This window comes from Mustelus asterias, chromosome 20, assembly GCF_964213995.1.
Source record: "Mustelus asterias chromosome 20, sMusAst1.hap1.1, whole genome shotgun sequence".
Lineage (NCBI taxonomy): Eukaryota > Metazoa > Chordata > Chondrichthyes > Carcharhiniformes > Triakidae > Mustelus > Mustelus asterias.
Window position 1 is genome coordinate 39,397,434 of NC_135820.1, and position 27,457 is coordinate 39,424,890.

At 42.6% G+C, this 27,457-nt stretch overlaps 1 protein-coding gene across 1 annotated transcript; it reads right to left on the reverse strand.

Moving 5' to 3' along the window:
• Window positions 1–1,179: 1,179 nt before the first annotated feature.
• Window positions 1,180–26,988, reverse strand: pfdn4 (prefoldin subunit 4). Its single transcript, XM_078236104.1, has 4 exons — window positions 26,756–26,988; window positions 14,128–14,235; window positions 12,330–12,470; window positions 1,180–1,725 (listed from the first exon to the last, which is right to left on the reverse strand). Exons 1-4 carry the CDS (start codon window positions 26,777–26,779, stop codon window positions 1,594–1,596), a joined length of 405 nt encoding a protein of 134 aa, XP_078092230.1. The 5' UTR covers window positions 26,780–26,988; the 3' UTR covers window positions 1,180–1,593.
• Window positions 26,989–27,457: the final 469 nt, after the last annotated feature.

Genomic DNA, 27,457 nt, shown 5'->3' on the forward strand with positions numbered 1-27,457 from the left:
CTGCTACTCTCCCTGACACTAGGTCAATTTAGCATGGCCAATCAACCTAAACCGCGCATCTTTGGACATTGGGAGAAAACTGGGGCACCTGGAGGAAACCCACGCAGACATGGGGAGAATGTGCAAACTCCACACAGATATTGACCCGAGGCCAGAATTGAACCCGGGTCCCTGGCGCTGTGAGGCAGCAGTGCTAACCACTGTGCAACCAATTAATTGGTTGTAAAGTATTGAGGTTCCAACTACATGGAAGTTGTCAACAAATTATTACATACATCTTTCCTTTACTCATTGTTTGATAAGGGTTTCCTTTAATTTCCTTGGTTTTGTACTTTCTGCCTTTAATAAAGCCAAAGATTCTTTATTCGCTACTCTTGAAAAGAAATAGCCTTCTCAACTTGTCCTGCACTTCGAGGACTTAAGTACATAAGTCCAAAAGGTATCTATATTCCTGTACCCACTTAGAGCATGTACCAATTAGTTAAAAATGCCTCTGCTCATTCTTCCTACCAGAATAGATCACCTCACATTTGTCTGCACTCAAATGCATCAGCCAATTTTAATCAATTAGTCTGTCTATCTCCGCCTAATTTGTTGCTATTCTTCTCATTGCTTACGACATTTCATAGTATTGTGTAATCTGCACACTTTGAAATTATGCCCTGTGCATCAAAGTGCAGTCATCAATATATATCAAAGAACAGAGCAGTGCGCTGAACACTGAGGGAACGCTGCCGTCTATTTCCATATACCATGAAAACAACCATTTACCACTATTCTCTGCTTTCCAATCTCATATTCACAATGTCACTTCCCCTTTAATCATTTGCCTTCAATTTTGCTAATATGTCTTGGAAGTGTTTCCATTTACTTATGAAAGCAGCATTATTTCCCCATCAATTGTTCGGTCTGAATGATTCTAGAGTCACAGCCTTGTGAAAATGAAAGGCAAGCAAATGATGCTTTTAATTGTAGCAACCCAATCCTTTCTGCATGCACTGCTCCTTTGTAACACTAGCTGATTATTCAGATTCAGCAACATTAGAGTTTCCAAGAATAAATCTCTACTACCAGTGTGGTATCATAATATATATAAGATTCAAAGATCACAATCAAATCCTGATTATATTGCAATAACTCAAAAGGTTCAAAAAAGAAATAAATGCACTAGCTTTAGCATTGTGTAAATTTAATTATTTTATTGTGAAGGTGGATTATGCAAGTTGACCAGAATGGACATTTGTTTCAATGTGTTACAGCGCTCAAAATAAGAAGTTGATAATTGAATGCCAAAGGAATACTTCCTAATTTGGGAATGAAGATCTGAATATTTTATAGACAATTCAAAAATCAGAATATGGATCCACCGTAACAAATAAATAACGAGTGCAAGAACATATAAAAAGTTTTCCCCTCAAATAAATGGAGCTACAGGACAAAACATTTTATAAGTCAGTCCCATAATGAAGAACAAATTATGACTGATTTTTTCAAAAAAAATCACCATCTCCTGAAGCAAACTCTGCAATAGCTGCCCAACTTGGAAAGTTAATTATTCCATTGAATGAAATGTGACAGGTGAGAATAAACAGCTCAGTTGTCATCTGCTTCAAGGTTAATGTTGTTTCCAAATTTTGCATAGAGCTGAACTTTAAGATCAGATAACACTTGTTGAATGGCCTCCACACGAGTCTGCAAAGCCTGGATCTCATCTTGGAGACTTTGCTGAAAAATAAAGTTTGAAGTCTTGTCAAGGTACAAAGATTCAACACATTCTACATTCATTGAATTAAGACCATAAGACCATAAGACATAGGAGCGGAAGTAAGGCCATTCGGCCCATCGAGTCCACTCCACCATTCAATCATGGTTGATTTCAACTCCATTTACCCGCTCTCTCCCCATAGCCCTTAATTCCTCGAGAAATCAAGAATTTATCAATTTCTGTCTTGAAGACGCTCAACGTCTCGGCCTCCACAGCCCTCTGTGGCAATGAATTCCACAGACCCACCACTCTCTGGCTGAAGAAATTTCTCCTCATCTCTGTTCTAAAGTGACTCCCTTTTATTGGAGTCACAAAGTAATGAAAACAGCTTTAGGGATTATTTTTGTGTCTAAAACAAAGCTGGAGGAGTTCATGGCAAATGTACTTTGAGTCACTTTACAACCAAGACACAAAGTGTAATTTACCGTAATGCTTTTCACGTCACAGTTTAGAAGTGATGGGGCAGGAGAAAAGTGGCAATGTGAGTTATCTGTTAAAACAGGAAGCACCAGAACAAAAAAAGTGAAGAAGTCAATGCCTCAGACCACTATCACCGCCTCAATCATTAGCAAGTTGCCCTCATGAGGGAAATAAAAGCTGGCAAAATACACAAAGCTTTCATCCAAGATCATCATGCATATCTATAATGATTAAAAGTCTTACTTTGTATGCACTTCTAGTCATCCTTTTCTGTAAGAAATTCCCACAACCACATTCATAATGGAAAATATCTATATATTTCATTTGATATATCCAGTCATCTACGTATTTTAAACTATATAACTCCATCATAAATTTCCCATCTTGGGAAGTGCCACATATGATGCTTATTCGTGTGTGTCAGGAAAGGGTTAAGCACTGCCAAGACAGCAAGAAAACCTCAGGCAGGAAAAGTATTGCTGGAAGGAGTTTGGTTGAAACTGGTTTTCAACACAATACTCATTGTAATATGATCAGATGCCCAGACCTGTCAGATCTGGTTGAACTAATCAAAGTCCATTTGAAACTGTGCCCACCAATGAAATATTGATCACCCACGCTATCTTTTAATCTGAGTTAATGACTGGACAGTGCAGAAGATCTTGGAAAAACTCTAACGGTCCTTAAAAAATTCCCAAAGAGGCGTGATGCCAGAAAATGGATTAAGACACACATGATCACTCCAAAGCAACTCAGACTGGCCACCTGAAGTTTTAACTGTATGCTTTGCATGATGAATTAAAATTAAGGTATGAGCAGTTTATTTTACATAGTGAGCGTTAAAATCCTTTTTAGTCTTGATCTCTTTCATGAAGGTGTTTGATTTAACCGCGGTGGACGTCCAGTGGGTGTAAGTTTGCGGACGACACAAAATTGGCAGGACTTGCAGATAGTGAGGAGCATTGTCAGAAGCTACAGAAGGATATAGATAGGCTGGAAATTTGGGCAAAGAAATGGCAGATGGAGTTCAATCCTGATGAATGCGAAGTGATGCATTTTGGTAGAAATAATGTAGGGAGGAGCTATATGATAAATGGCAGAACCATAAAGCGTGTAGATACGCAGAGGGACCTGGGTGTGCAAGTCCACAGATCCTTGAAAGTGACGTCACAGGTGGAGAAGGTGGTGAAGAAGGCATATGGCATGCTTGTCTTTATAGGACGGGGCATAGAGTATAAAAGTTGGGGTCTGATGTTGCAGATGTATAGAACGTTGGTTCGGCTGCATCTGGAATACTGCGTCCAGTTCTGGTCGCCACACTACCAGAAGGACGTGGAGGCTTTGGAGAGAGTACAGAGGAGGTTTACCAGGATGTTACCTGGTATGGAGGGGCTTAGTTATGAGGAGAGATTGGGTAAACTGGGGTTGTTCTCCCTGGAAAGACGGAGGATGAGGGGAGACTTAATAGAGGTGTATAAAATTATGAAAGGGATAGATAGGGTGAACGGTGGGAAGCTTTTCCCCAGGTCGGTGGTGACGTTCACGAGGGGTCATAGGTTCAAGGTGAAGGGGTGTTTAAGGTGTTTAACACAGATATCAGACGGACATATTTTACACAGAGGGTGGTGGGGGCCTGGAATGCGCTGCCAGGCAAGGTGGTGGAGGCGGACACACTGGGAATGTTTAAGACTTATCTAGACAGCCATATGAACGGAGTGGGAATGGAGGGATACAAAAGAATGGTCTAGTTTGGACCAGGGAGCGGCGCGGGCTTGGAGGGCCGAAGGGCCTGTTCCTGTGCTGTATTATTCTTTGTTCTTTACCTCCCTCCTCACTCACCCATCTTCCCCCACCTCATAGCTCCTCAGTCCACACCCATCATACAGGTGTCATTGCTTGAAGAGTAGCTGCTTCAAGAAGTTGCATTTATATAATATCCCAAGGTGCTTCACAAAATCAATGAAAAATGAACATAGAACAAAAAAAAGGGAGATATTAGGTGGGGTGACCAAAAAATGGTGGGTTGTCAGAAGTGTCTTAAAAAAGGAGATGAAGGTGGAGCAGTTAACGATGATAATGCAAGTCTGAAGTAACTTTAAGCACAGCTCTAGCCGAGGTTCACATTTTCACTCGCCCGGGTTTTGTTCACCAAATCATCCATCCCATGAGCAATGATCGGGGTTATTGGTGGTTTCTTCATGTTTCTTTCTCCATCAGGAATTGGCAGTTCCAATGTTGAACTGATAATTTTTCCACTTGGATGTTTTTGTCTCCCCCTCCTTCACTGGTTTGCTCCTTGCCCAGTTGTTCCCTCAGCTTCACTCTAAGCTCCTCCTGCCTCTTGTCGGCCTGCCCAAACATCTTTGGGCGAGGCGTCATCTGACAGAATGAGTTCTCCGTCTTGATCAAGGTGAACCAGCAGATTAGCTGACTGAAGCTGGCTTTCACATCCTTGAAAGCTTTCTTTTGTGCTGTCCCCCACTTCAGTTTTGTTTCTTTGAGAAGTAGTAGATACAGTGGTGCCAATGCTGTTGAAAGATCTGGCAGAAACTTCCCACAGTAATTCACCATGCCCAGCAATGAGCTGAGCTCAGACACACATGAGGTTTGGAGCTTCCGTGATAGTTCTGACTTTGTCTTGCACCGGGGACAAACCGTGATTTGGTGACTCAAATATTCCACACACTGAGCCTGGAAGATGCTGCACTTGCTACACTTGCCTCTGAAAATCTCTAAGGTTGCTGAGGTGATTCTCTTCAGTTTTCCCTGTGGTCAGAATGGTGTCCATGTAAACTGCTACATGAACAGTACAGCAGTGAATAACCGTCCAGCTTGGAGGCCTAATTAACGGTGAGCTTTTAACCCTGCATATGCCATCACTTTGAGGAACATGAAACAATTGGAGCTGCCCAACATGTGAACTGAATGAGCTCAAGCCTCTGCAGCCGCTCCATCTCCTCCTCCATTTTGCCTTTCATGGTGTAAGGCCCTGCCCTGGGCTTGAAAAAGCGACTAGTAGCCTGAGGATCTACAAACAACTCAACTATAGCACCACACAATGTACCCAGTTCATCTTTGAAAACCTCAGAATATTTCTGAATGACATCCACTGTCGCCTGTGTGCTCTTAATCTCACCCAGTTCAATGGATTTTTACTGAGCCATTCACACCATAGTAAACTAGGCCCTTTTCCTTTTACCACCAGGAGCCATGCTCTTGCTTCTTGGCTGTTGTATGCAATGTCCATTTCGAACACCCCAAGCAATGGTATAGCCTCTTTGGTGTACATCCGAAATCGGGTCCCTGCCTCAATAAGACCTGGTGCCTGCTTAAAGCCTGTGGTCTCATTAATGATGACAGATGCAAAGGCTCCCGAGTCCACCTCCATCTTGATTTGTTTCCCATCAACATCCATTGTAGCATAGATAGGCTCTGCACACTCCTCATTCACATTGAACATATTGTAAGCCTGCTCTGAGCTTTCCAAGTGACGAATAGCTGACTGAAGCTTTTTCAAATTTGAATTTCTCTGCTCAGCCTTCAATTTGCTCTCAGCACCCCTGCATTTCTTAGCTAAATGACCCTTTTTGTTGCAATGGTAACAAACAGCACCCTTAAATTTGCAATGATTTTCATAGTGTCGAAACATTCCACTGCTTTTACCTTTTTGCTTGCAGCCTTTCTTTACTTGATGCATTTTCACCCGCTTGTGCACTGCCTTTTGAATATCTTTCACATTGCTGGCAGGCATTTCCATGCCCTGAGAAATTTCTAGAGCCTTCTTGAAAGTCAGTGTGGCTTCTCCCAACAAACAATGCTGAATGGTAATGTCATTAATGCCATAGACTAGTCTGTCCCAGAGCATGTCCTCCAACACTGCGCCAAACTCAATGTTTAGAGAATTGTTTTGTTTCAGCAACAAAGTTAGCTAGACTCTTCTGTCTTCCAAAATTACTATGGAACTTGAACCACTGTGTGCAGAGGAGCTTTAACCACAATTGAACAGACAAGAATTAAATGAAGCAAGGCTAATCCAGTAAGGCTGGACAACAGAAGATAGTGTGGTCAAAGGCTATAGAGCAGTCGTGAAGGGAACTTCACCATGGTCACAAAGCCAGCACAGAAGCGGGACCAGAGTGGTTGGATGGGCAGGGAATGAGGAAGGGAGGCAAACAGTCAAATAAATGGATGGTTCATCTTGTTGATGATAAACTAATCTATGATCCTTGCAATTTAAAAAAAAATATTTTTTATTCCAATTCAATCAAATCAAGTCCAATTCAGAGTCTCAACAAGTTGAGACATTCCGGATCCAAGCTGACAAGACAGGTCTGCAACCTCTGTCTTGGGCCTGATCTACATGAGCCAAGCTGATTGGAGTAGGCGCAGGTCTTCCTCCTCCAAGGCTTGATCTCATTTGCATCTCAGCCAAAAGGCCGAGATGCCGCTTTTAAAAATTGCTTCATATGAAAATGAAGCTTAAATGTAACCTAATGACCTCAACCAAGTGCAGCATCCGCACACTACACTTGATCTTAGCCAAAAGACCGAGAAGCTCTTCAAGGTGAGTGTAGAGATGACAAAGAAGAGTTTAAGAAGGCAGCTGGACTTTAAGAAAATTAGTCCCCAGGAAGATTGCCTGGTCCCAGAAGTGGGCAATTTTAGCAGAGGAAAGTAAGGTATGGTATATTTTATGTCAATCCAGATCAGTCACTGGAGTGTATCCTTATTGTATCCAGTAAGATATTTCATTAATTTCATCATTGTAGGTATACTGTTTTCTTTGTCTGTACCCAGTTCCAAATCATACATACTCCAATTAATTCTGTATCAAAGTGCTCTCCCCTAGACTTGAGCGAATGAAAATTGAGGCTGTATCAGAAAAAAAACATCAAAAGGGATTGGTTGAGAAAAACAACCCATTTTCTTTAAAATCACATGAGTTTGCCTGCAGCCTGTGGAGAGGAAATGTCTATCCGACTAGGTTCCTAATGTGACAAGAAAATAGAAATAAGTGCTATGGAAAATTACTCATATTGTACTTCAGTACAGCATTTGTGAACTAGTTATTTTCACATTTCACAAGAAGTTAGTTTAACAGCCACAAACAGATACTCAGAACTTTAAAAAGTCAATGCAGCACCTTTTCTTTTTTGCCCAATCCAAGATCTTTCTAATCTCGTCTTGTTTGAGGCTTATTGTACAAAAAACAGGTTGACTATCCAGTACAAAACTGAAAGGGCTGTATTGTCAGTACAACTTTTCTGTGGAAGTGATGGTAAACCCAAGCCTTTATTTTTTCTTGTTCAGTTGGAAGTTAAAAGTTCCATAGCACTTGTGCCATGTGCTGGTGAGGATAGGAACAGGGAGATAGTGCAGCTGAACACGTGGCTAAGGAACTGGTGCAGGAGGGAGGGTTTCAGTTTTTTGGATCATTGGGATTTCTTCCAGGGAAGGTGGGGCCTGTACAAGAAGGACACGTTACACCTGAACTAGAGGGGCACCAACATCCTGGTTGGGAGGTTTGCTAGTATAGTTCGGGTGGGTTTAAACTAATGTGACAGGGGGAGGTGGGAATCAGAACAGTAGGTCAGCAAGTGTAGAGACTGGGGATGAGCATGGAATCAAGGCCAGGCTGCTAAGAGGAAGAGCAGACTGGAGGAGGTCGAACTCAGTGGGCCCGGAGGTCTGGAATGCATCTGCTTCAAAGCAAGGAGCATAACAGGAAAGACAGATGAAGTCAGAGCCTTGATTCTTGCGCGGAACTTGGATGTGGTTGTGATAATGGAGACTTGGTTAAAAGAGGGACAGGACTGGCAGCTAAATATTTGGGGATATAAATGTTTTAGGAGAGACAGAAGGGAAGGTGAAAGAGGCGGGGGAGTTGAAATACTGGTTAGGGAACATGTTACAGCTGTATAGAGGGAGGACATCTTGGAAGAATCATGTAATGAGATGCTGTGGGTAGAACTCAGAAACAGGAAGGAGGCAGTCACTTTGATGAGGATGTACTCCAGGTTTCCCAATAGCCCATGGGAAGTTGAGGAACGAACATGTAAGGAGAAATAATAGGGGTGGTGTAGTGGGAGACTTTAATTTTCCTCATATTGACTGGAAATCCCCGAGGGCTAAAGGTCCGGATGGTGAGGAATTTAAGCGTGTCCAGGAAGGCATTTTGGAACAATATGTGGATAGTCCGACTAGAGAGGGGGCTAGACTGGACCTAATACTAGGGAATGAACCTGGCCAGGTCATCAAAGTTGCAGTAGGGGAGCATGTGGCGAACAGTGACCACAATTCCGTAAGCTTTCGGATACTGATGGAAAAGGACGAATGTTGTCCTAGCTTTAAGGTGCTAAATTGGGGCAAGGCTAACTACAACCAGGTTAGGCAGGATTTGGAGGCTGTTGCTTGGGAGAGGCTGTTTGAGGGTAAATCCACATTTGGCATGTGGGAGTCTTTTAAGGAGTAGTTGATCAGACTGCAGGACAGGCATGTGCCTATGAAAAGGAAGGATAGGAAAGGCAGGATTTAGGGACCGTGGATGACCAGGGAAATTGTGGGTCTAGTCAAAAAGAAAAAGGATGCATACATGAGGTCCAGGCAATTAAAAACAGATGAAGCATTTGAAGAATACAGGGAAAGTAGAAAAGGGCTCAAACAGGGAGTTAGGAGGACAAGAGGTCAAGAAATTTCCTTGGAAGACAAGATTAAGGAGTATCCCAAGGCATTTTATACATATCATAGAATCATAGAAACCCTACAGTGCAGAAAGAGGCCATATGGCCCATCGGGTCTGCACCGACGACAATCCCACCCAGGCCCTACCCCCATATCCCTACATATTTACCCGCTAATCCCTCTAACCTACGCATCTCAGGACGCTAAGGGGCAATTTTAGCATGGCCAATCAACCTAACCCGCACATCTTTGGACTGTGGGAGGAAACCGGAGCACCCAGAGGAAACCCACGCAGACACGAGGAGAATGTGCAAACTCCACACAGACAGTGACCCAAGCCGGGAATTGAACCCAGGTCTCTGGAGCTGTGAAGCAGCAGTGCTAACCACTGTGCTACCGTGCCGCCCTAAAAAGCTTTTCATTTTTGTGCAGGTTAAAGTTTATTTCTGAGTCACATGTAAGGCTTACATTAACACTACAATGAAGTTACTGTGAAATTCCCCGAGTCGCCACACTCCGGCGCCTGTTCAGGCCAATACACCTAACCAGCACATCTTTCAAACTGTGGGAGGAATATATTAGGAACAAGAGGGTAGCTCGAGAAAGAATTGGTCCACTTAAGGACATAGGAGGGAAATTATGCGTGGAACTAAAGGAAGTTGGTGAGATCCTTAATGAGTACTTTGCATCGGTATTCATAACGGAGCGGGACACGTCGATTGATGGTGACTTGTAGGGGTATGTAAACCCTTTAGAACAAGTCATCATTACTAGGGAGGAAGCGTCAGGTGAATTAAAGAACATTAAGGTAGACAAATCCCCAGGACCAGATAGCATCTATCTCAGATTACTGAGGGAGACAAGAGATGTAATTGCTGGGCCTCTAACAGAAATCTTTGTTTCTTCGTTGGCCACTGGTGAGGTACTAGAGGATTGGAGGATAGCCAATGTTGTCCCGTTATTTAAGAAGGGTAGCAAGGATAATCCGCATAATTATAGGCCAGTGAGCTTGACGTCAGTGATAGGGAAATTGTTGGAGAAGATTCTTAGGAATAGGATCTATACATATTTGGAACTGAATGGTCTTGTTAGTGACAGACAGCATGGTTTGTATGTGGGAGGTCATGTCTCACTAATTTAATTGAGTTTTTTGAGACGGTGACAAAAATGATTGATGAGGCAAGAGCTGTGGATGTTGTTTACATGGACTTTAGTAAGGCATTCGACAAGGTCCTCATGGCAGGCTGGTGCAAAAGATTAAATCTCACGAGATCAGGGGTGAACTAGCCAGATGAATTCAGAACTGGCTTGGCCATAGAAGAGGGTAGTGGTGGAAGGGTGTTTTTCTGAATGGAGGTCTGTAACTAGTACTGATCCAGCAGGGATCAGTACTGGGACCTCTGCTGTTTGTAATATATATAAATGACTTGGAAGAAAACCAAGCTAGTTTGATTAGCGAGTTTGCAGATGATACGAAGATTGGTGGAGTTGTGGATAGTGATGATGAAGATTGTCAGAGAATACAACAGGATATAGATAGATTGGAAAATTAGGCAGAGAAATGGCAGATGGAATTTAATCCGGACAAATGTGAGGTGATGCATTTTGGTAGATCCAATTCAGGTAGAAGCTATAAAATAAATGGTAGAACAATCAGGAGCATAGACACACCGAGATCTGGGAGTATAGGTCCACAGATCCTTAAAAGTGGCAGCATTAGTGGAAAAGGTAGTGAAGAAAGCATATGGCATGTTTGCCTTCATCGGACAGGGCATCGAGTATAAAAGTTGGCAAATTATGTTACAGTTGTATAAAACGTTGGTTAGGCCACATTTGGAATATTGGGCCCTATTTTACCATTTTGATTCGAAGTGCTGGGCGGATTTGAAACTAGGAGTGTTTCAGATCTGACTTTTAGATCTGTTCTCATCCCCAAACGCACTCTGCCTGCAAAAATATCAGCGATTTTGAATCATGCTGCAGAAGCCTGTGGGCGAGGCTCAAGCACCCGAAACACTGCAGCTCCGATTGGTGCCTCCAACTGCGCATGTGCAGAAACAAAATGATAAAATGTGGCTCCCCTGCCACATCCCTCCCGGGCCAGCTAATGCCTCCCCCCTGATTCCCACAGACATTGCCCCAACCCCCCCCAACATTACTGACCCCCTTATCCCCCCCCCCGCCCCCCCCATCTACCGATCTCAGGCAGATTTGCAGCAGATCCTCCCTCCCCCTTACTGATCTCAAACAGAGTGGCAGTGGACTCCCCCTTCCCCTCCACCGATCTCAGGCAGAGTGGCAGCAGATCCCGGGCGACCTGATAGAAGTTTATAAAATTATGAGAGGTATAGATTGAACAGTTGGAAGCTTTTTCCCAGGGCAGAAATGACAATTACAAAGGGGCACAAGTTTAAGATAAGGGGGGGGGAAAGTGAAGATGTGCGGGGGAAGTTTTTTTTTTTTACACAGAGCGTGATGGGAGCCTGGAATGCACTGCCAAGTGAGGTGGTTGAGGCAGCTACGTTAGCCACATTTAAGACTCATCTTGATCAGCATATGAACAAACGGGGAATAGAGGGATACAAGTGGTTGGTTAGATAGGTAAACGTAATCGGCGCAGGCTTGGAGGGCCAAAGGGCCTGTTCCTGTGCTGCACTTTTCTTTGTTCATTACTGGAAGGTTCCTGGCAACCTCTCTCTCTTAATTAATATGAGAAGAAAAACACCTAACTGGTCATTCATTTCATTGGTGTAGGTTTGCCCACATTAACAGTAACCATTACATTTTGAATTCATTAATTACGTAGAAATCACTGGAGAAGTTTGGGAAAATGATAATCCAAATGTTCCGTCTCTATTTTTACTGAAACCCACAATTCATAGAATCATAGAAACCCTACAGTGCAGAAGGAGGCCATTCGGCCCATCGAGTCTGCACCGACCACAATCCCACCCAGGCCCTACCCCCACATATTTACCCGCTAATCCCTCTAACTACGCATCTCAGGGACAATTTTTAACCTGGCCAATCAACCTAACCCGCACATCTTTGGACTGTGGGAGGAAACCGGAGCACCCGGAGGAAACCCACGCAGACACGAGGAGAATGTGCAAACTCCACACAGACAGTGACCCGAGCCGGGAATCAAACCCGGGACCCTGGAGCTGTGAAGCAGCAGTGCTAACCACTGCACTACCGTGCCGCCCCCTTTGCTTAATTCAAATTAAGCAAAAGCATATAGGGACTACGAGAGACATTTTAAAATATTTCCATTGCCACTCAAAGTAAGCAGGAAAGCAAGGTTGAAACCTGTACTGTCCCTCCACAACTTTAACTGTGTTAACTTATGTATTTGGCTACTCCAGTCTTGCCGAGTATAGATTCACATTAATTACACATGGTGGCAGTATAACTTTGGTCCAAGTGCAATTACTCATTGGTGAATTGAAACACTTTTTATTACCTTTGCTGCTTCTAGCATCTCCTGTGTCTCATCCTGGGAGTGACTAATAAAAACCTCCCCAATTTGGTAAGGCACCAGCGCAGTATCTTCATCAAGCATCATGATATCATCAGAGGCATCTTCGAGGTTTTGTAACTGTTTCTGTTAAATCACATAAAACAGGATCAGTAACAGTTAACAAGTAAATCATTCACAACAATTGTACACACTGAAGTGTTTACATATTTGTTCAAACTACATAGTTAAAAAGAAAAGTTTTCAGACGTTTTGTTGCATAAATCTTTGGTTTGGTGGAACGGAAAGAATCTCATTTTTCACAGAAAATCAAGCAAGGATCGCTTTCTACCACAGCATCTGTGGGGAGAGAATAGAGCCAACGTTTCGAGTCTAGATGACCCTTCATCAGAGCAGCTCTGACGAAGGGTCACCTAACTCGAAATATTGGCTCTATTCTCTCCCCACAGATGCTGTCAGACCTGCTGAGATTTTCCAGCTTTTTCTGTTTCTGTTTCAGATTCCAGCAGGCAACGCAAGGAAGCTTTTCTTCTCTGAGGGTAGTGAATCTCTAGAATTCTTTAATACAGAGGCTGTAGAGGCTGGGTCAATCAGTAATGTTCAAGGCTGAGATAAACAGATTTTTGAACAGTTGGAGAATCAGGGTATGGATGTATGGGTTTCATGCCTGTGCTCTCTGATCTACAATGGCTCCCAGTTAAGTAATGCCTCTATTTTAAAGGATACATTCTACTACTGCTCTATTCCTCCCCTTCTCTGCAATCTCCTACAACCCTTTGTGATAAAGGGCGGCACGGTAGCACAGTGGTTAACACTGCTGCTTCACAGCTCCAGGGACCTAGGTTCGATTCCCGGCTTGGGTCACTGTCTGTGTGGAGTTTGCACATTCTCCTCGTGTCTGCGTGGGTTTCCTCTGGGTGCTCCGGTTTCCTCCCACAGTCCAAAGATGTGCGGGTTAGGTTGATTGGCCATTCTAAATTGCCCCTTAGTGTCCTGAGATGCGTAGGTTAGAGGGATTAGCGGGTAAATATGTAGGGATATGGGGGTAGGGCCTCGGTGGAATTGTGGTCGGTGCAGACTCGATGGGCCCAATGGCCTCTTTGTGCACTCCTCTAATTCTAACCTCTTACACATCCATGCTTTTAATTACTCGATCACAGCTGGCCATACCTTCTCTTCTCAAGTCCTAAGTTCTGGAATTCCCTCCTTGTGCCCTTTCTGCCCCTCAACCTTTCTTTCCTCTTTTATTATCTTAAAATCTACCTGTTCATCCAAGCCTTTCATGGCCCTATGCACAACTTGGACAATGTTCCTCTGACGGGCCTTTAGGACATTAATCATAGAATAGAATCATAGAATCCCTGCAATGCAGAAGGCGGCCATTTGGCCCATTGAGCCTGCACCAACAACAATCCCACCCAGGCTCTATCCCTGTAAGCCCACGTATTTACCCTGCCCATCCTCCTGATACCAAGGGTCAATTTAGCATGACCAATCAACCTAACCCACACATCTTTGGACTGTGGTAAGAAACCAGAGCACCCGGAAGAAACCATGTAGACATAAAGACAATGTGCAAACTCCACACTGTCGCCTGAGGCCAGGATTGAACCTTGGTCCCTGCCGCTGAGAAGTGGTAGTGCTAACCACTTTGCCACCCAAAAGATGCAGTATGGATAGAAATTGCTGTTGTAGTAAATTATTCACAACTATTCTGTAGGAGAACCAACACTGGATAACAGAGATTCAGTATATGCATATCATAATATATTTTAGCATTTACCTTTTTCAGTTCTATTTCTTCTTTAAGTTCTATGAGCCTGTTATTATTTCTTGCAAACTTGTTAATTTTCTGTTGGTCTTCAAAAGTAACATTAACATCTTCTACTGCCTAGAAAACAAAATGTAACATTTATGGTTAAAATAGAAACATCAGTTCACTTATACATTGATTCCAATTTCAAAATATCCAGAGATCTAAACTGTATTATGGAATATTTATAGGCAACATCCATCGAGCAGGATCTCAAAGCTAATAAATAGGTAAACATAGTGTACATTAATCACTCAGTGCTGGACACATTTTACTACATTTCTGAGTATTGTTCAAGACTATGTACAGGAAACAAATACACCCCTACCACTTTCAAGCAAAGAGTTTTAAAAAACTAAATTACTCTTTAATTTTTGGAAAACTGCAGTTTCAAAAGATGCCAAGACTGAGTAACTTCCACACCCAATATGTTTGTGTTTGGAGATGGGTTCTGTTGTACTTACTACAAATGAAGGGAACCATTTCAGTGGAAACAGAAAATTGAAAGTACCCGAGAGTCCTTCAGTTTTGCAAATAGTGCAGAGCAACAGTCAGCCCAAGCACAGTAATGAAGAAAACTACAGTATAATTACAAATATTATACAAATTCAACTAATATTTCAGAAAAGACGACGGTGTTTGCAATCCATACAGTGATGGGATGTCTGATGCAAGATTTTATCGTGCAGAATAAAGGTAGATAATGTAAAGCATAGATAATGGAAATTCCACTCATTCAAGTTGATTTCGAGGTGAATGAGTCAGCATTCTGAATGAACTCTACATAGGGAAGTATAAAACTTATAAAACAGTTGCAAAAACAGAGAACTATGTACATGAAGCTAGCTACTGCAGCTGGGAGCATTCATTTAAAGACAGAAAATCGGAAAAATAAATCACTGCTGTATTGGTTTACAAACTAACATTCTTATAAGTGCAGACTTGTCAATACTTCTCAGCCAGGAATTGAGTGATAAGGTTCTGCATTACAAATCACCAACAAGGGCTTACTCAATATTGATTTGGGACTTGGAAATGAAAAATGACATCCTAACTTTAAAGTTCATGAAACTATCTATATGACACCAGATAACATACTTCACTAATTGCATCACTGCCACTTTGATGTGTTTCTTCCCTTCCCTCACAGGTCAAAAACCTATAGATCTTTCACACACATGCAATCCCCTTTGTACACTGATAGAATTGCATTATAGCTCTGGCATGTGCCTCAAGTGTACCCTTTCATTAGATCCAGTGTTGCTTAATAGTTTTAAAGCAAAACATATGACCTACTAGCGATCTGCATGTCTACCATATATAGTGGTTTAAATATCAACATCCTCAGGATTATCATTGACCAGAAATGCAACCGGATTAGCTATACAATAATGTGGCTACAAATGCAAGTCAGAGGCTAGGAATCTTGCAGCAAGTAACTCACCCCTGACAACCCCCCAAAGCCTGTCCACTATCTTCAAGACACACGTCAGGAGTGTGATGAAATACTCTCCTCTTGCTTGGATGAGTGCAGTTCCAACAACACTCAAGAAGCTTGAAATCATCCACGACAAAGCAGCTGCTTGATTGGCATCCCTTTCACAAACAGTCAATCCCTGTACCACCAATGCACAATAGCAGTCATGTGTACCAAATACAAGATGCACTGTAGGAACCCACCAATGCTCCTTAGATGGCACCTTTCAAACCCACGACTGCTAACATTTAAAAGGACAAGAGCAGTAGACACATGGGAATACTACCACCTGGAAGTTCCCTTCCAAGCCATTAACCATCCTGACTTGGAAATATTCACCATTCCTTCATTGTTGCTGGGTCAAAAACCTGGAACTCTCTCCCTAACAGCACTACGAGTGTATCTATACCACACGGACTGCAGTGGTTTAAGGAGGCAGCTCACCACCACCTCCTCAAGGGAAATTAGGGATGGGCCATGAATGTTGGCCGAGCCAGTGAAGCCCACATCCCTTGAACAAATAAAAGTAATGTCCACTCCAGTTAAGAGAAAATACAAGACGCAAATCAACTGATGGCATTGCAGATGTGAAACAGCTTCACACATTTCTGGCCTTTACTGTATTGTTAAACTAACAGAACAGTTAAAAGACCCCATGATAGTTATGCCTGGGAGATGCAGTTGCAGGAGATAGCAAAACATATCCATCCAACATGTCTATAATGGAAACACAAGGTAGCTGCCTGGCAATTATAGCACATTAGAAACTATAAAATAAAAATGTACACAAATGCTGCAATCCAAGACAATAAGACATACACTAGCCTCACCTAAGACAAGACCAGAATTTAATGGAGGAAGGCACTTCACGGCATGCCTGCTTACTTAAGACTTTCTACAGCACTCTTCAGCACAAAAGTTTCTTTTTTGCCCATAGTTTCTGGAAGTGCCAGCTGATAACAGCAAACCAAGGGCAACTGGGACCTCGCGTATGACAGGAAAAAGATTATATCGCCTTAACGAATGATATTTAAGGCTTGAGAAATGAACAGTACAAACTGAGAAGGGTTGTGAGAGAGGGCGAATTTAATGTCAAATGTGGTATAGAAAGCCAGAAAAAGACTGAAATGAGAGAAAAGAAGATGGAAAGAAAAAGAAACGTAAAAAAGTTAAAATACGGCATTTTTTTAAAACCCCAACAATTCACCACCCTACACTTTTAACTGTTCACTTTCTGGGCCAGAGGCTCTGTTTGGCAGTTAGCAACAATCATTTTGTTAAAACCGTACTTCCAATGTTAAATTAATTAATTTTACTTTCTGTGGCAAGTTTATTGGGCAGTAAAGTACAAATGCAGCAGCTTTATGTAACACAAGGGGAAGATGAATGGAATTGACTAACGATAGAGTTGTGCAAATCCAGCAATTTGTGGTGATTTGCAATGCCTCAACTTGTTGACTAATGAGCCTCAATAACAATTTGTTCATAAACTATTATTTTTTTCAGCAAATTTCGGTCAGTAGCATTTAAATATTGCCCCAATATATCAACTCATCTATCTACATATATCTATTCATCTCCTTTTTCTGCCTGTCCCAATATACAAACACTGAGCCGACTGTGAGATCTGAAGCTCTTCAGCAGCAAAGGTTCCTGCTTAAAATTCAACCTCCTAAATACATTCACAGCCATAAAAAAAAACAAGAACTTTAATAGTGCAAGATTGCCCTCTGACATTTAATATATTATATATATTTTACTGAGGATGAATGATTTTTCACAGCTGGTGCTTCATTTTAGCATCTAATCATTTGGTTTTACAGTCATTTCAAAAAACCCCTTTCTATCATGTACACAAGGGTGCCACTAATATTTTATGATCCCCACACATTGCTGCTGATTTGCAATGATTGGGAGAAAAGGTTAGCAATTATTTTGAAAACAAGGTGTCAAATGGGAACAAGACATTTGATCGAAACCATATTTTGCAGACTCAGACCCAATAATTGCTTGGCATTATCTGTCTGACTCCATAAAATGAACAAGTGCATTCCCCAAAATCCTCTACTTCAAAGCCATGACCCAAATCCTGAAATGAAAACAATAGTGAGGCTCTTGAATATGCTCATATGCAGAATTGTGCCCAAGTTACCGTCTACCTTCACAAGCTGCACAAGAACTAAAATCAATGTCTGGCCATGAAGTTGTGGCATGCACCCATTAGTTGCTCACTAAAGCAATGAGAAAGACATGGGGATGGTGATCAATCATAATGGCTGCCAAACAACCCCTTTAACTCACAACATTTAATTTTTACAGATGTGGCATCTCATTCTCTCGCAATTTGATTAGCATTGGACATCTTTTCTTTTCTGTTCGTGTCAAATCATTCTCATCCTTTTGTTTGATATCTGTACATGACTGAAATCTAATCTAGAATTTCTAGTTTTAATTCTATGCACTGTTTCATACCTTTCTCAAACCATGTGTGCCTTGTAGAGGGTGCCATGTTGGATTAGAAAGTGTTAGCACATTAACACTCAAAGCCAACAAAAACACTGGGCAGCATCCAGTGTAGTGAATAAAGAGTAGCTTTCCTGTATCTCTGACCACAAGATACAAGGCATTGTATAAAGAATAAAAGAACAACTTCAATCTTTGATTCTTCATCTCTCCTAATGCAGGCTTGTTTTGACAGACAATACATTATACTTTATTTATTCACCTTCATCTAATAATCTGTGAATTTAGACGTTCATCTGCTTGTCTGAAAAACAGACATGTTGCTGAAGCATTTCGTCTTGTACTTATCAGGGCAGTTGCAAGAATGCCAAAGCTCAGCCAGATCTGGGTCAAGCCAGTTCCACTATTCATCATTAAGAATTGACAGATAACAGAGATTGAATCATTATCATGTTTATTATCATAATCACACAATATCAATTGTTAGGAAATGGTGTAATGTACCTTATTCATATTACAGGATATGAAAGGGTAGTAGTAAGGATGCAAGACACTCTGAACAAATGTTTTGTTTCTTTACTACAACCATTACCCCTCCTTTTGCCTTTTGTTCCATGACATCTTTGTTATTTAATCTTTTCCACGCACTACATTATTCCAGACCTTCCCTTTCTTGTTCTTCCCCCATTTCAATGTCATAAAACCCGTGACATTTCTCCGATCCTCCAGTTCTGAAGAATTATATTTGATCCAAAAGCAAACATGCAGGTACAGCAAGCAGTTGGGTAGGCAAATAGTATGCTGGCTCTCATTGCAAGAGGATTAAGTAAAGGAACAAGGATATCTTACTGCAGCTGTGACAGGTCCTTGGTGAGACCACACCTGCGTTCAGTTTTGGTCTCCTTACCTAAGAAAGAATATAGTTGCCATTGAGGGAATGCAGCGAAGATTCACCGGACTGATTCCTGGGATGGTAGGACTGTTGCACGAGGAGAAATTGGATTGATTGGGCCTGTATTCACTGGAATTTCAAAGAATGAGAAGGGATCTCATTGAAACATTTAAAATTCTGATAGGGCTGGACAGACTGGATGCAGGAATGTTGTTTCCCCTGGCTGAGGGGTCTAGAACAAAGGGTCACTATCTCAGAGTGGGCCATTATGGACTGAAAGGAGGAAACATTTCTTCACTTAAAGAGTGGTGAACCATTCTTCCCAACAGAAGGCTGTGGAGGCCAAAACACTGAATATATTTCAGGAAATAGATAAGATTTCAAGATTCAAAGTGTCAAGGGGTATGGGGGGGGAGCGCAGGAGTATGGCACTTTGATAGAAGATCAGCCATGATCATGTTGAATATCAAAACTGGCTCAAAAAGCTGAATGGTCCACTCCTATGTTTTTATGAAATCTACAGCTGGAGTATTATTGACAGTCAGTGCATCTTTGCCCATTGGCTCCAGGATCTTGTTTCTTTTGAGTTAACTCTCTCTCCACAGCTGCTGCCAGATTTGCTGAATATTTTCAGCACATGGTTTTTATTATGCACATGTAGGTCTTCCATAATTTTACAATGTAAAGTTAGTAATAAAAACAGATGTCAATACATCAAATCTGCCTTTTTTTTAATTTAGAGAAAATGTGGGATACGCAGCTTAGAATCATAGCATGGTTATGACACAGGAGCCCACTCAGCTGATTGAGCCAGTGTCAGCACGAGCAGTTTAGCTAGTCCCATTCCATTCCATGTCCTTTCGCCATAGTCCTGCAATTTACTTCCCTTCAGGTACTTATCCTACATCCTTTTGAAAGCCAAGATTAAATCTGCCTCCACCACACTCTCAAGCAGTGCATTCCAGATTGTAACCATTCACTGGGTAAAAAAAAGATTCTCTCATGTCGCCTTTGGTTCTCATGTCAGTGTCCTCTGGTTCTCAACCATCGCACCATGAGAACAATTTCTCTTTATCTACCCCGTCTAGACTCTTCATGATGTTAAACACCTTCAATCCTCCTCGCATCCTTCTTTTCGCTAAGGAGAGCAACCTTCTCCAATCTGTCCACATAACTGAATTCTCATTTTTTTTCCATTCTTGTATTCTTTTTTCCGAACCCATCAAAAGCCTTTAATTCCTCCCAAAAGTGCTTCACCCAGAAACGAAAAACACTCCAGGCGAAGTCAAATCTGTGCTTTACCAAGGTTCATTATAATTTCCTCACTTGTGTACTCAATGTCTCCATGTGGAAAGCCCAGAATCCTTTTTTAATCGCTTTCTCAACTTGCATGCGACCTTCAACAGTTTGTGCACATGAACCCCAAGTCTTTTTGTTCCTGAACCCCCTTTAGCTAACATTACCTCTTCTTCCTCCCAAAACGTCTGCTTTGAATTCCATCTACAACTCGCTAAATCATAGAATCCCTACAGTGCAGGAGGAGGCCATTCGACCCATTGAGCCTGCACCGACAACAATCCCACCCAGGCCCTATCCCCATAATCCCACGTGTTTACCTTGCTAATCCCGCTGACACTAAGAAACAACTTATTGTGGCCAATCCACCTAACCTGCACATCTTTGGACTGTGGGAGGAAAGCGGAACACCCGGAGGAAACCCATGCAGACACGGGAATAACGTGCAAATGCTACACAGACAGCGACCTGAGGCCGGAATTGAACTCGAGTCCCTGGTGCTGTGAGGCAGCAGTGCTAACAAGTTATATATAGAATATATAAATGTTCGAATAAATCTGAGAACTCGAGAATGGATTCAAAAAAGCTTGTTGTTGTAATGGTCCGTTAAGGATAAATACTGCAAAAATATAAATTTAACATTAATTGATGGAGGAAAAACAACATTTCTAGTTTTATGATGCAGGATTTGAAAACATGGAGAAGAATGAGGGTCTCAAAGGTGATTTTTACTCCTCGGCAAAGCTCATTTCTTCTTCGAGCACAATCGTGATGTGATACATAAGATTATAAAAGCTTATTGGTACTATCTATCATCTCTCCCATACTCACCAATAATAAAAGCAGATGCTCCAAATCTGGGCCTTAAAAACATAATGGTCAAAGCACCTTCATTCTACATTTGCACATGCACTATTATGTGGGCAGTAATCTATTTTTTAAAATAACTAAAGCCGAGACACATCATTTAGCCCATCTCTGCTCCAAGTGCCCTCTTCCTGAATCTAATAGGTTCATGGGATAAACTCATGGACCTTGGAATTGTTTTGTGTATTGATTACGAGAGTGTTGTAAATTTTCAAATTATTTCCTAAATTGCCTTTTCTCGCGTCTACTTTGGTCAACTCCCAGATAGCTTCCAGATTTATCTTTTCCGTCCTTTTTGTAATCTGCAAGATCATTGCTCAGATATCACATTTCAGATTACAGATCCCATGACTCTCCAGTTTCTCCTCAAAAATGAAAGCTTGAAGACCTGGGGATCAGCTTCCTAATTATTTTACTGCATAGCATCCAAATGCTTGACCATGTCCTTGATTCTCAATGATCTGGTCTAAATACAGAAACTCAAGCCTGACTACAGCACTGTACAGGTTCAGCATTGCTTCCTTGGACTTGTATTTTAATTGTAAATTGGTTAACTCGCTCCATCTCTTTCAGCTTTTCCCAATGTTGCATGGGGTCATCACAATGCCGATTGATCACCCGTCTCTACTGTTACAAGTGTGGGCAGCACCGTGACACAGTGGTTAGCACTGCTGCCTCACAGCGCCAGGGCCCCGGGTTCGATTTCCAGCTTCGTTCACTCTGTGTGGAGTCTGCACTTTCTCTCATGTCTGCGTGGGTTTTCTCCGGGTGCTCCGGTTTCCTCCCAGTCTGAAAGACATGCTGGTTGGGTGCATTGGCCATGCTAAATTCTCCATCAGTGTACCCGAACAGGCGCCGGAGTGTGACGACTAGGGGATATTCACAGTAACTTCATTTGCAGTGTTAACGTAAGCCTAATTGTGACTAATAAATAAACTTTAACTTTTTTTTATTCAGGTCAACCATTTGGATTTGGTATGTGAGTTTACAGCAGGATGCCCTTCTGTTACTGATCCTGACAGAGACTACTTATCCATGCTGACTCACCTGCGCTTGGTTTTTCTGAGATCAAAAGTCAGAGTTTTACAACACGGAAAGGCCCACCATTGGCCCACCATTTCCGCATCAGCCATCAAGCACCTCTCTATTCAAATCCCATTTTCCAGCACTTGGTCTGTAGCCTTGTATGCTATGGCATTTCAAATGCTCATCTAAATGCTTCTTAAATATTGAAGGTTTCCGCCTCTACCACCTTTCTGGAAAGTGAATTTCAGACTTCCACCACCCTCTGGGTGATAAAGCTTTTCCTCAAATATCCTTTAAACCTCCTGTTCCTTAAGTTAAATTTATGCCCTCTGGTTATTGACCTCTCTGCCAAGGGGAAAAAATCCTTCCTATCCACCCTATGCCCCATATAATTTTATACACCTCAATCTGGTCCCCCTATCTTTCTCTGCTCCAAGGAAAACAACCACAACCTATCCAGTCTCTCTTGAAGGCTGAAACGCAACACCCTGGTGAATCCACTCTGCACCTTCTCTAGTACAATCACTTCCTTCCCGTCGGGTGGCGACCAGAATTGCACACAGTACTCCAGCTGTGCCCTAACCAGCATTTCATATAACTCCATTATAACCTCTCTGCTCATATATTCAATGCCTTGGTTAATAAAGGCAAGTATCCTGCATGTCTTCTTAACCACCTTGTCTACCTGTCCTGCTGTCTTCAGAGATCTATGGACATGCACATCTCTGGACTTCCTAGGGTCCAACCATTCATTGTGTATTCCCTTGCCTTGTTAGTCCTCCCAAAATGCATTACCTCACACTTTACAGGGTTAAATTCCATTTGCCACTGTTCTGCCTATCTAACCAGCCCACCTATATCGTCCTGTAATCTAAGGCTTTGCTCCTCACCATTTACCACACCATCAATTTTTGTGTCATCTGCGAACTTGCTCATCATACCTCCTACATTCACGCCTGGATGATTAATATGCACTCAAACAACAAGGGACCCAGAACCAATCTCTGTGGAACACCACTGGAAGAAGTTTAACAACACCAGGTTAAAGTTCAACAGGTTTATTTGGTAGCAAAAGTGGCTTTTGCTACCAAATAAACCTGTTGGACTTTAACCTGGTGTTGTTAAACTTCTTACTGTGTTTACCCCAGTCCAACGCCGGCATCTCCACATCATGAACACCACTGGACACAGGCTTCCAGTCACAAAATCAACCTTCGACCATCACCCTCTGCCTCTTGCTGCTAAGCCAATTTTGGATCCAGTTTGCTAAGTTGCCCTGGATCCCATGGGCTCTTACCTTTTTTTATTCACTCGTGGGATGTGGGGGTCACTGGCGGGCCAGCATTTATTGCCCAACTCCTAGTTGCCCTTGGAGGACAGTTGACAGTCAACCACAATGCTGTGGCTCTAGAGTCACATGTAGGCCAGGCCAGGTAAGAACGGCAGATTTCCTTCCCTAATGGACATTAGTGAACTAGATGGGTTTTTCCAACAATCGACAACGGTTTCACGGTCATCAGCAGATTCTTAATTCCAGATATTTTTTATTGAATTCAAATTCCACCATCTGCCGTGGTGGGATTCAAACCCGGGTCCCCAGAACATTAGCTGAGTTTCTGGATTAAGAGTCTAGCGATAATACCACCAGGCTATCGCCTCCCTATCATCTTCTTCATCAGCTTCCAGTGTAGGACCTTGTCAAAAGTCTTACTGAAGTCCATGTAGACTACATCAACTGCACCACATTCATCTACACACCTAGTTACCTCCTTGAAAAATTCAATTTGTAAGAAGTGCCGGAATTTTACCGCCACACCTGCCATTGGCTTCAGGTGGGATTTTACAAGCCTTGCCCAAGCAAGGTTGTAAAATACCAGCTGAGATCTCCCTTTGATAAAACCATGCTGATTATCCTTGATTAATCCTTGCCTCCCCAAGTGGAGATTAATTCTGCCCCTCAGAATTTTTTCCAATAGTTTCCCTCCCATTGAAGTTAGACTCATTGGCCTGTAATTTCTTGGTTTTACCCCACTTCCCTTCTTGAATAATTGAAGCACATGAGCTGTGCTCCAGTCCTCTGGCAACTCTCCTGTGGCTGGAGAAGATTTGAAAATTGTCAGACCCGCTGTAATTTCCTCCCTTGTCTCCCACAGCAGCCTGGGATACATCTCATCTGGGCCTGGAGATGCATCCAATTTTAGGCCAGTGAAAACTGATAACACTGAGAGGGATAAGGTATTAAGTTGTCCAAATAAATCACAATGCCCTTCCCTGATTTCTATACTACATCATCCTTCTTCATGGTGAACACAGATGCAAAGTACTCACTTAAAATGTCACCAATGTCTTCCAGCTCCACACATAAATTGCCATGTTGGTCCCTAATGGGCCCTACTCTTTCCCTGGTCATCCTCCAGCCCTTAATATACTTATAAAATACCTTTGGCCTTTCCTTTATTTTTTCCACCAGTGTTTTTTCATGCCCCCTCTTCGCTCTCCTCATTTCTTTTTTAAGTAACCCCCTACACTTTGTTTACTCCTTTAGGACTTCCTTTTTTTGACCCTCGGTATCTGCCATAAGCCTCCTATTTTTTCCTTATCCATCCCTGGATATCCCTTGACATCCAGGGTTCTCTGATCTTGATGCTCCCACCCTTCACTTTCAGAGGAACATGCTGGCTCTGTACTCTATTTCCTTTCTGAATGAATCCCACTGTCAGATGTAGATTTTCCTCCAAGCAGCTGTTCCCAGTTAACTTTGGCCAGATCCTGTCTTACCCTATTAAAATTGGCCCTCCTCCCATTCAGAACCTTTGTTTGCAATCCATCTTTGTCCCTTTCTATAGCTACCTTAAATCCTACTGAGTTATGGTCACTGTCACCAAAATGCTCCCCCACTGAAGCTTCTACCACTTGCCTGGCTTCATTCCCTAAAACTAGGTCCAGCACCACCCCTTCTCTTGTAGGAGTTTCCTGCAGGAGTTTCCTGCATTGGCATAAAAAGCTCTCCTGAATGCATTTTAAGAATTCCGTCCCCTGTAAGCCTTTCACATTTTGACTATCCCGGTTAATGTTGGGGAACTTACTTTTATTACCACATTATTCTATAGTTCTACATTACCCTATTATTCTATAGCTTTGCATAGATATGCTATTTGAGGGCAAATCTACAACTGGCATGTGGGAGGCTTTTAAAGGCCAGTTGATTGAAGTACAGGACAGGCATGTTGCCGCAAAAATGAAGGAGAGAAATGGCAGGATTCGGGAACCATAGATGACAAGGGAAATTGTAAGCTTAGCCAAAAGGAAAAAGGAAGCATACGATAGATCTAGGCATCTAAAAACTGACGACACCCTTGAGGAATTTAGTGAAAGTAGGAAAGAACCTAAATGTGGAAATAGGAGGGCTAAAAGGTGCCAAGAAATGTCTTTAGCCAACAGGGTCAAGGAGAAGCCCAAGGTTTTTTATGCATATATTAGAAGCAAGATGTAGCAAGAGAAAGAGTAGGTCCACTCAAGTTCAATGGAGGGAGGTTATGCATGGAGAGACAGGAAGTGAGTGGGATCCTTAATGAATACTTTGTATTAGTATTCACCAAGGAGAAGGACATGATGAAGGTTGAGGTCAGGGATAGGTGTGTGAACACTCTAGAGAAGTCAATATATTTTTAGAGTAAGTGTTGAGTACCCTAAATTGCATTAAAGTAGACAAGTCCCTGGGGCCTGATGGGATCTATCCCAGTTTACTGTGGGAGGCAAGGGAAGTAGTAGCTGGGGCCTTAACAGATATCCTCACATTCTCTTTGACCACAGGTGAGGTTCCAGGGGACTGGAGAATAACCAATGTTGTTCCCTTGTTTAAAAAAGGAAGCAGCAATAATCCCCCCCCCCCCCCATTCCATTCCATTCCCCTCCCCATTCTACAGTCCTTCCCTCTCTCTCCCCCCCCCCCCCCCCCATCCCTCATCCCTCATTTCCTCCATCTTCTAGTACCCCTACAGTGCAGAAAGAGGCCATTCGGCCCATCAGGTCTGCACCGAGCACAATCCCACCCAGGCCTTATTCCAGTGGCCCCACACATTTACCCTGCTAATTTCCCTGGCACTAAGGGTCAATTTAGCATAGCCAAATCACCTAACCCACACATCTTTGGACTGTGGGAGGAAACCGGAGCACCCGGAAGGAAACCCACGCAGACATGGGTGAATGTGCAAACTTCCACACAGACGGTGACCCAAGCCGGGAATTGAACCCGGGGTTCCTGGAGCTGTGAGACAGCAGTGCTAACCAGTGTGTCACCACCCCCCCCCCCCCCCCATTTATCTCTCCCTCTCTCTCTTACTCACACGTTACCCCCCTCCCCCCCAGTTCTCTCTCTCTATATAATTTCCCCTTCCCTCTATTTCTTTCTCTCATACACACGTTACCCCACTCTCTCTGTCGCTCTCTCATATATATATTCTCTCTCCCTCTCCTCATTCCTTCTATTTCTCTCTCTTATATACACGTTACTCCCATTCTCTCTTTCCATTTCTCCCTCTCCTCGTTCTCACATTCTCTCTCTCTCACTCACTCACCGCTTTCTTCATGGTGGCGGCCATTTTCCGGACTCTCCCACTCCGCTTTCCCTGATCCCAATTATCGGTGGCTGCTCCGACCCCAGCGGCACAGACCCGCTTCCCGCTGCCACTTTCCACCTTTAACTATCGGCAGCGACGAGAAATCCCCGAATCCTGGGGTTAAATTTAACTTTTACCCGAACCGGCAGCATGGTACCTTCCATTTAAAGGGATGAGCGCCATTAAAGGCCACGCTGCTGCTGCTTTATGCCGACAGAAACTGTGTGTGTCCCCAGGGCAGCTTCAGTGGCATTTTCCCTGCAACAATCTCTCAGCTGCAGCAAAATTTGGTCTCGGTGATTTTTGTCTGATCGAAGTACATCACTATTGAAGAAACTTGTGACATTTCCATCACTTTCAGTGTTTTCAGAGATTTTCAATTAATTAACTGTTGCACACATACTGTATCTGTCTGAAAAATACAGAAACAATAAACAGTCTATAGATTTTGATATGAATTAGGTGGGAAAAATAATGCTTCAAGGTAATACCTTTATTTGATTTTTCCCTGTATGTTATATTAGCTCCTAAATGTTCTTGAATGGTAAAGGAATCAAAGGTTGCGAAGGACAAGCGGGAGAATGGAGTTGAGAAACTCATCAGCCATGATTGAATGACGGAGCATACTTAGTGGGCAAAATAGCCTAATTCTGCTCCTAT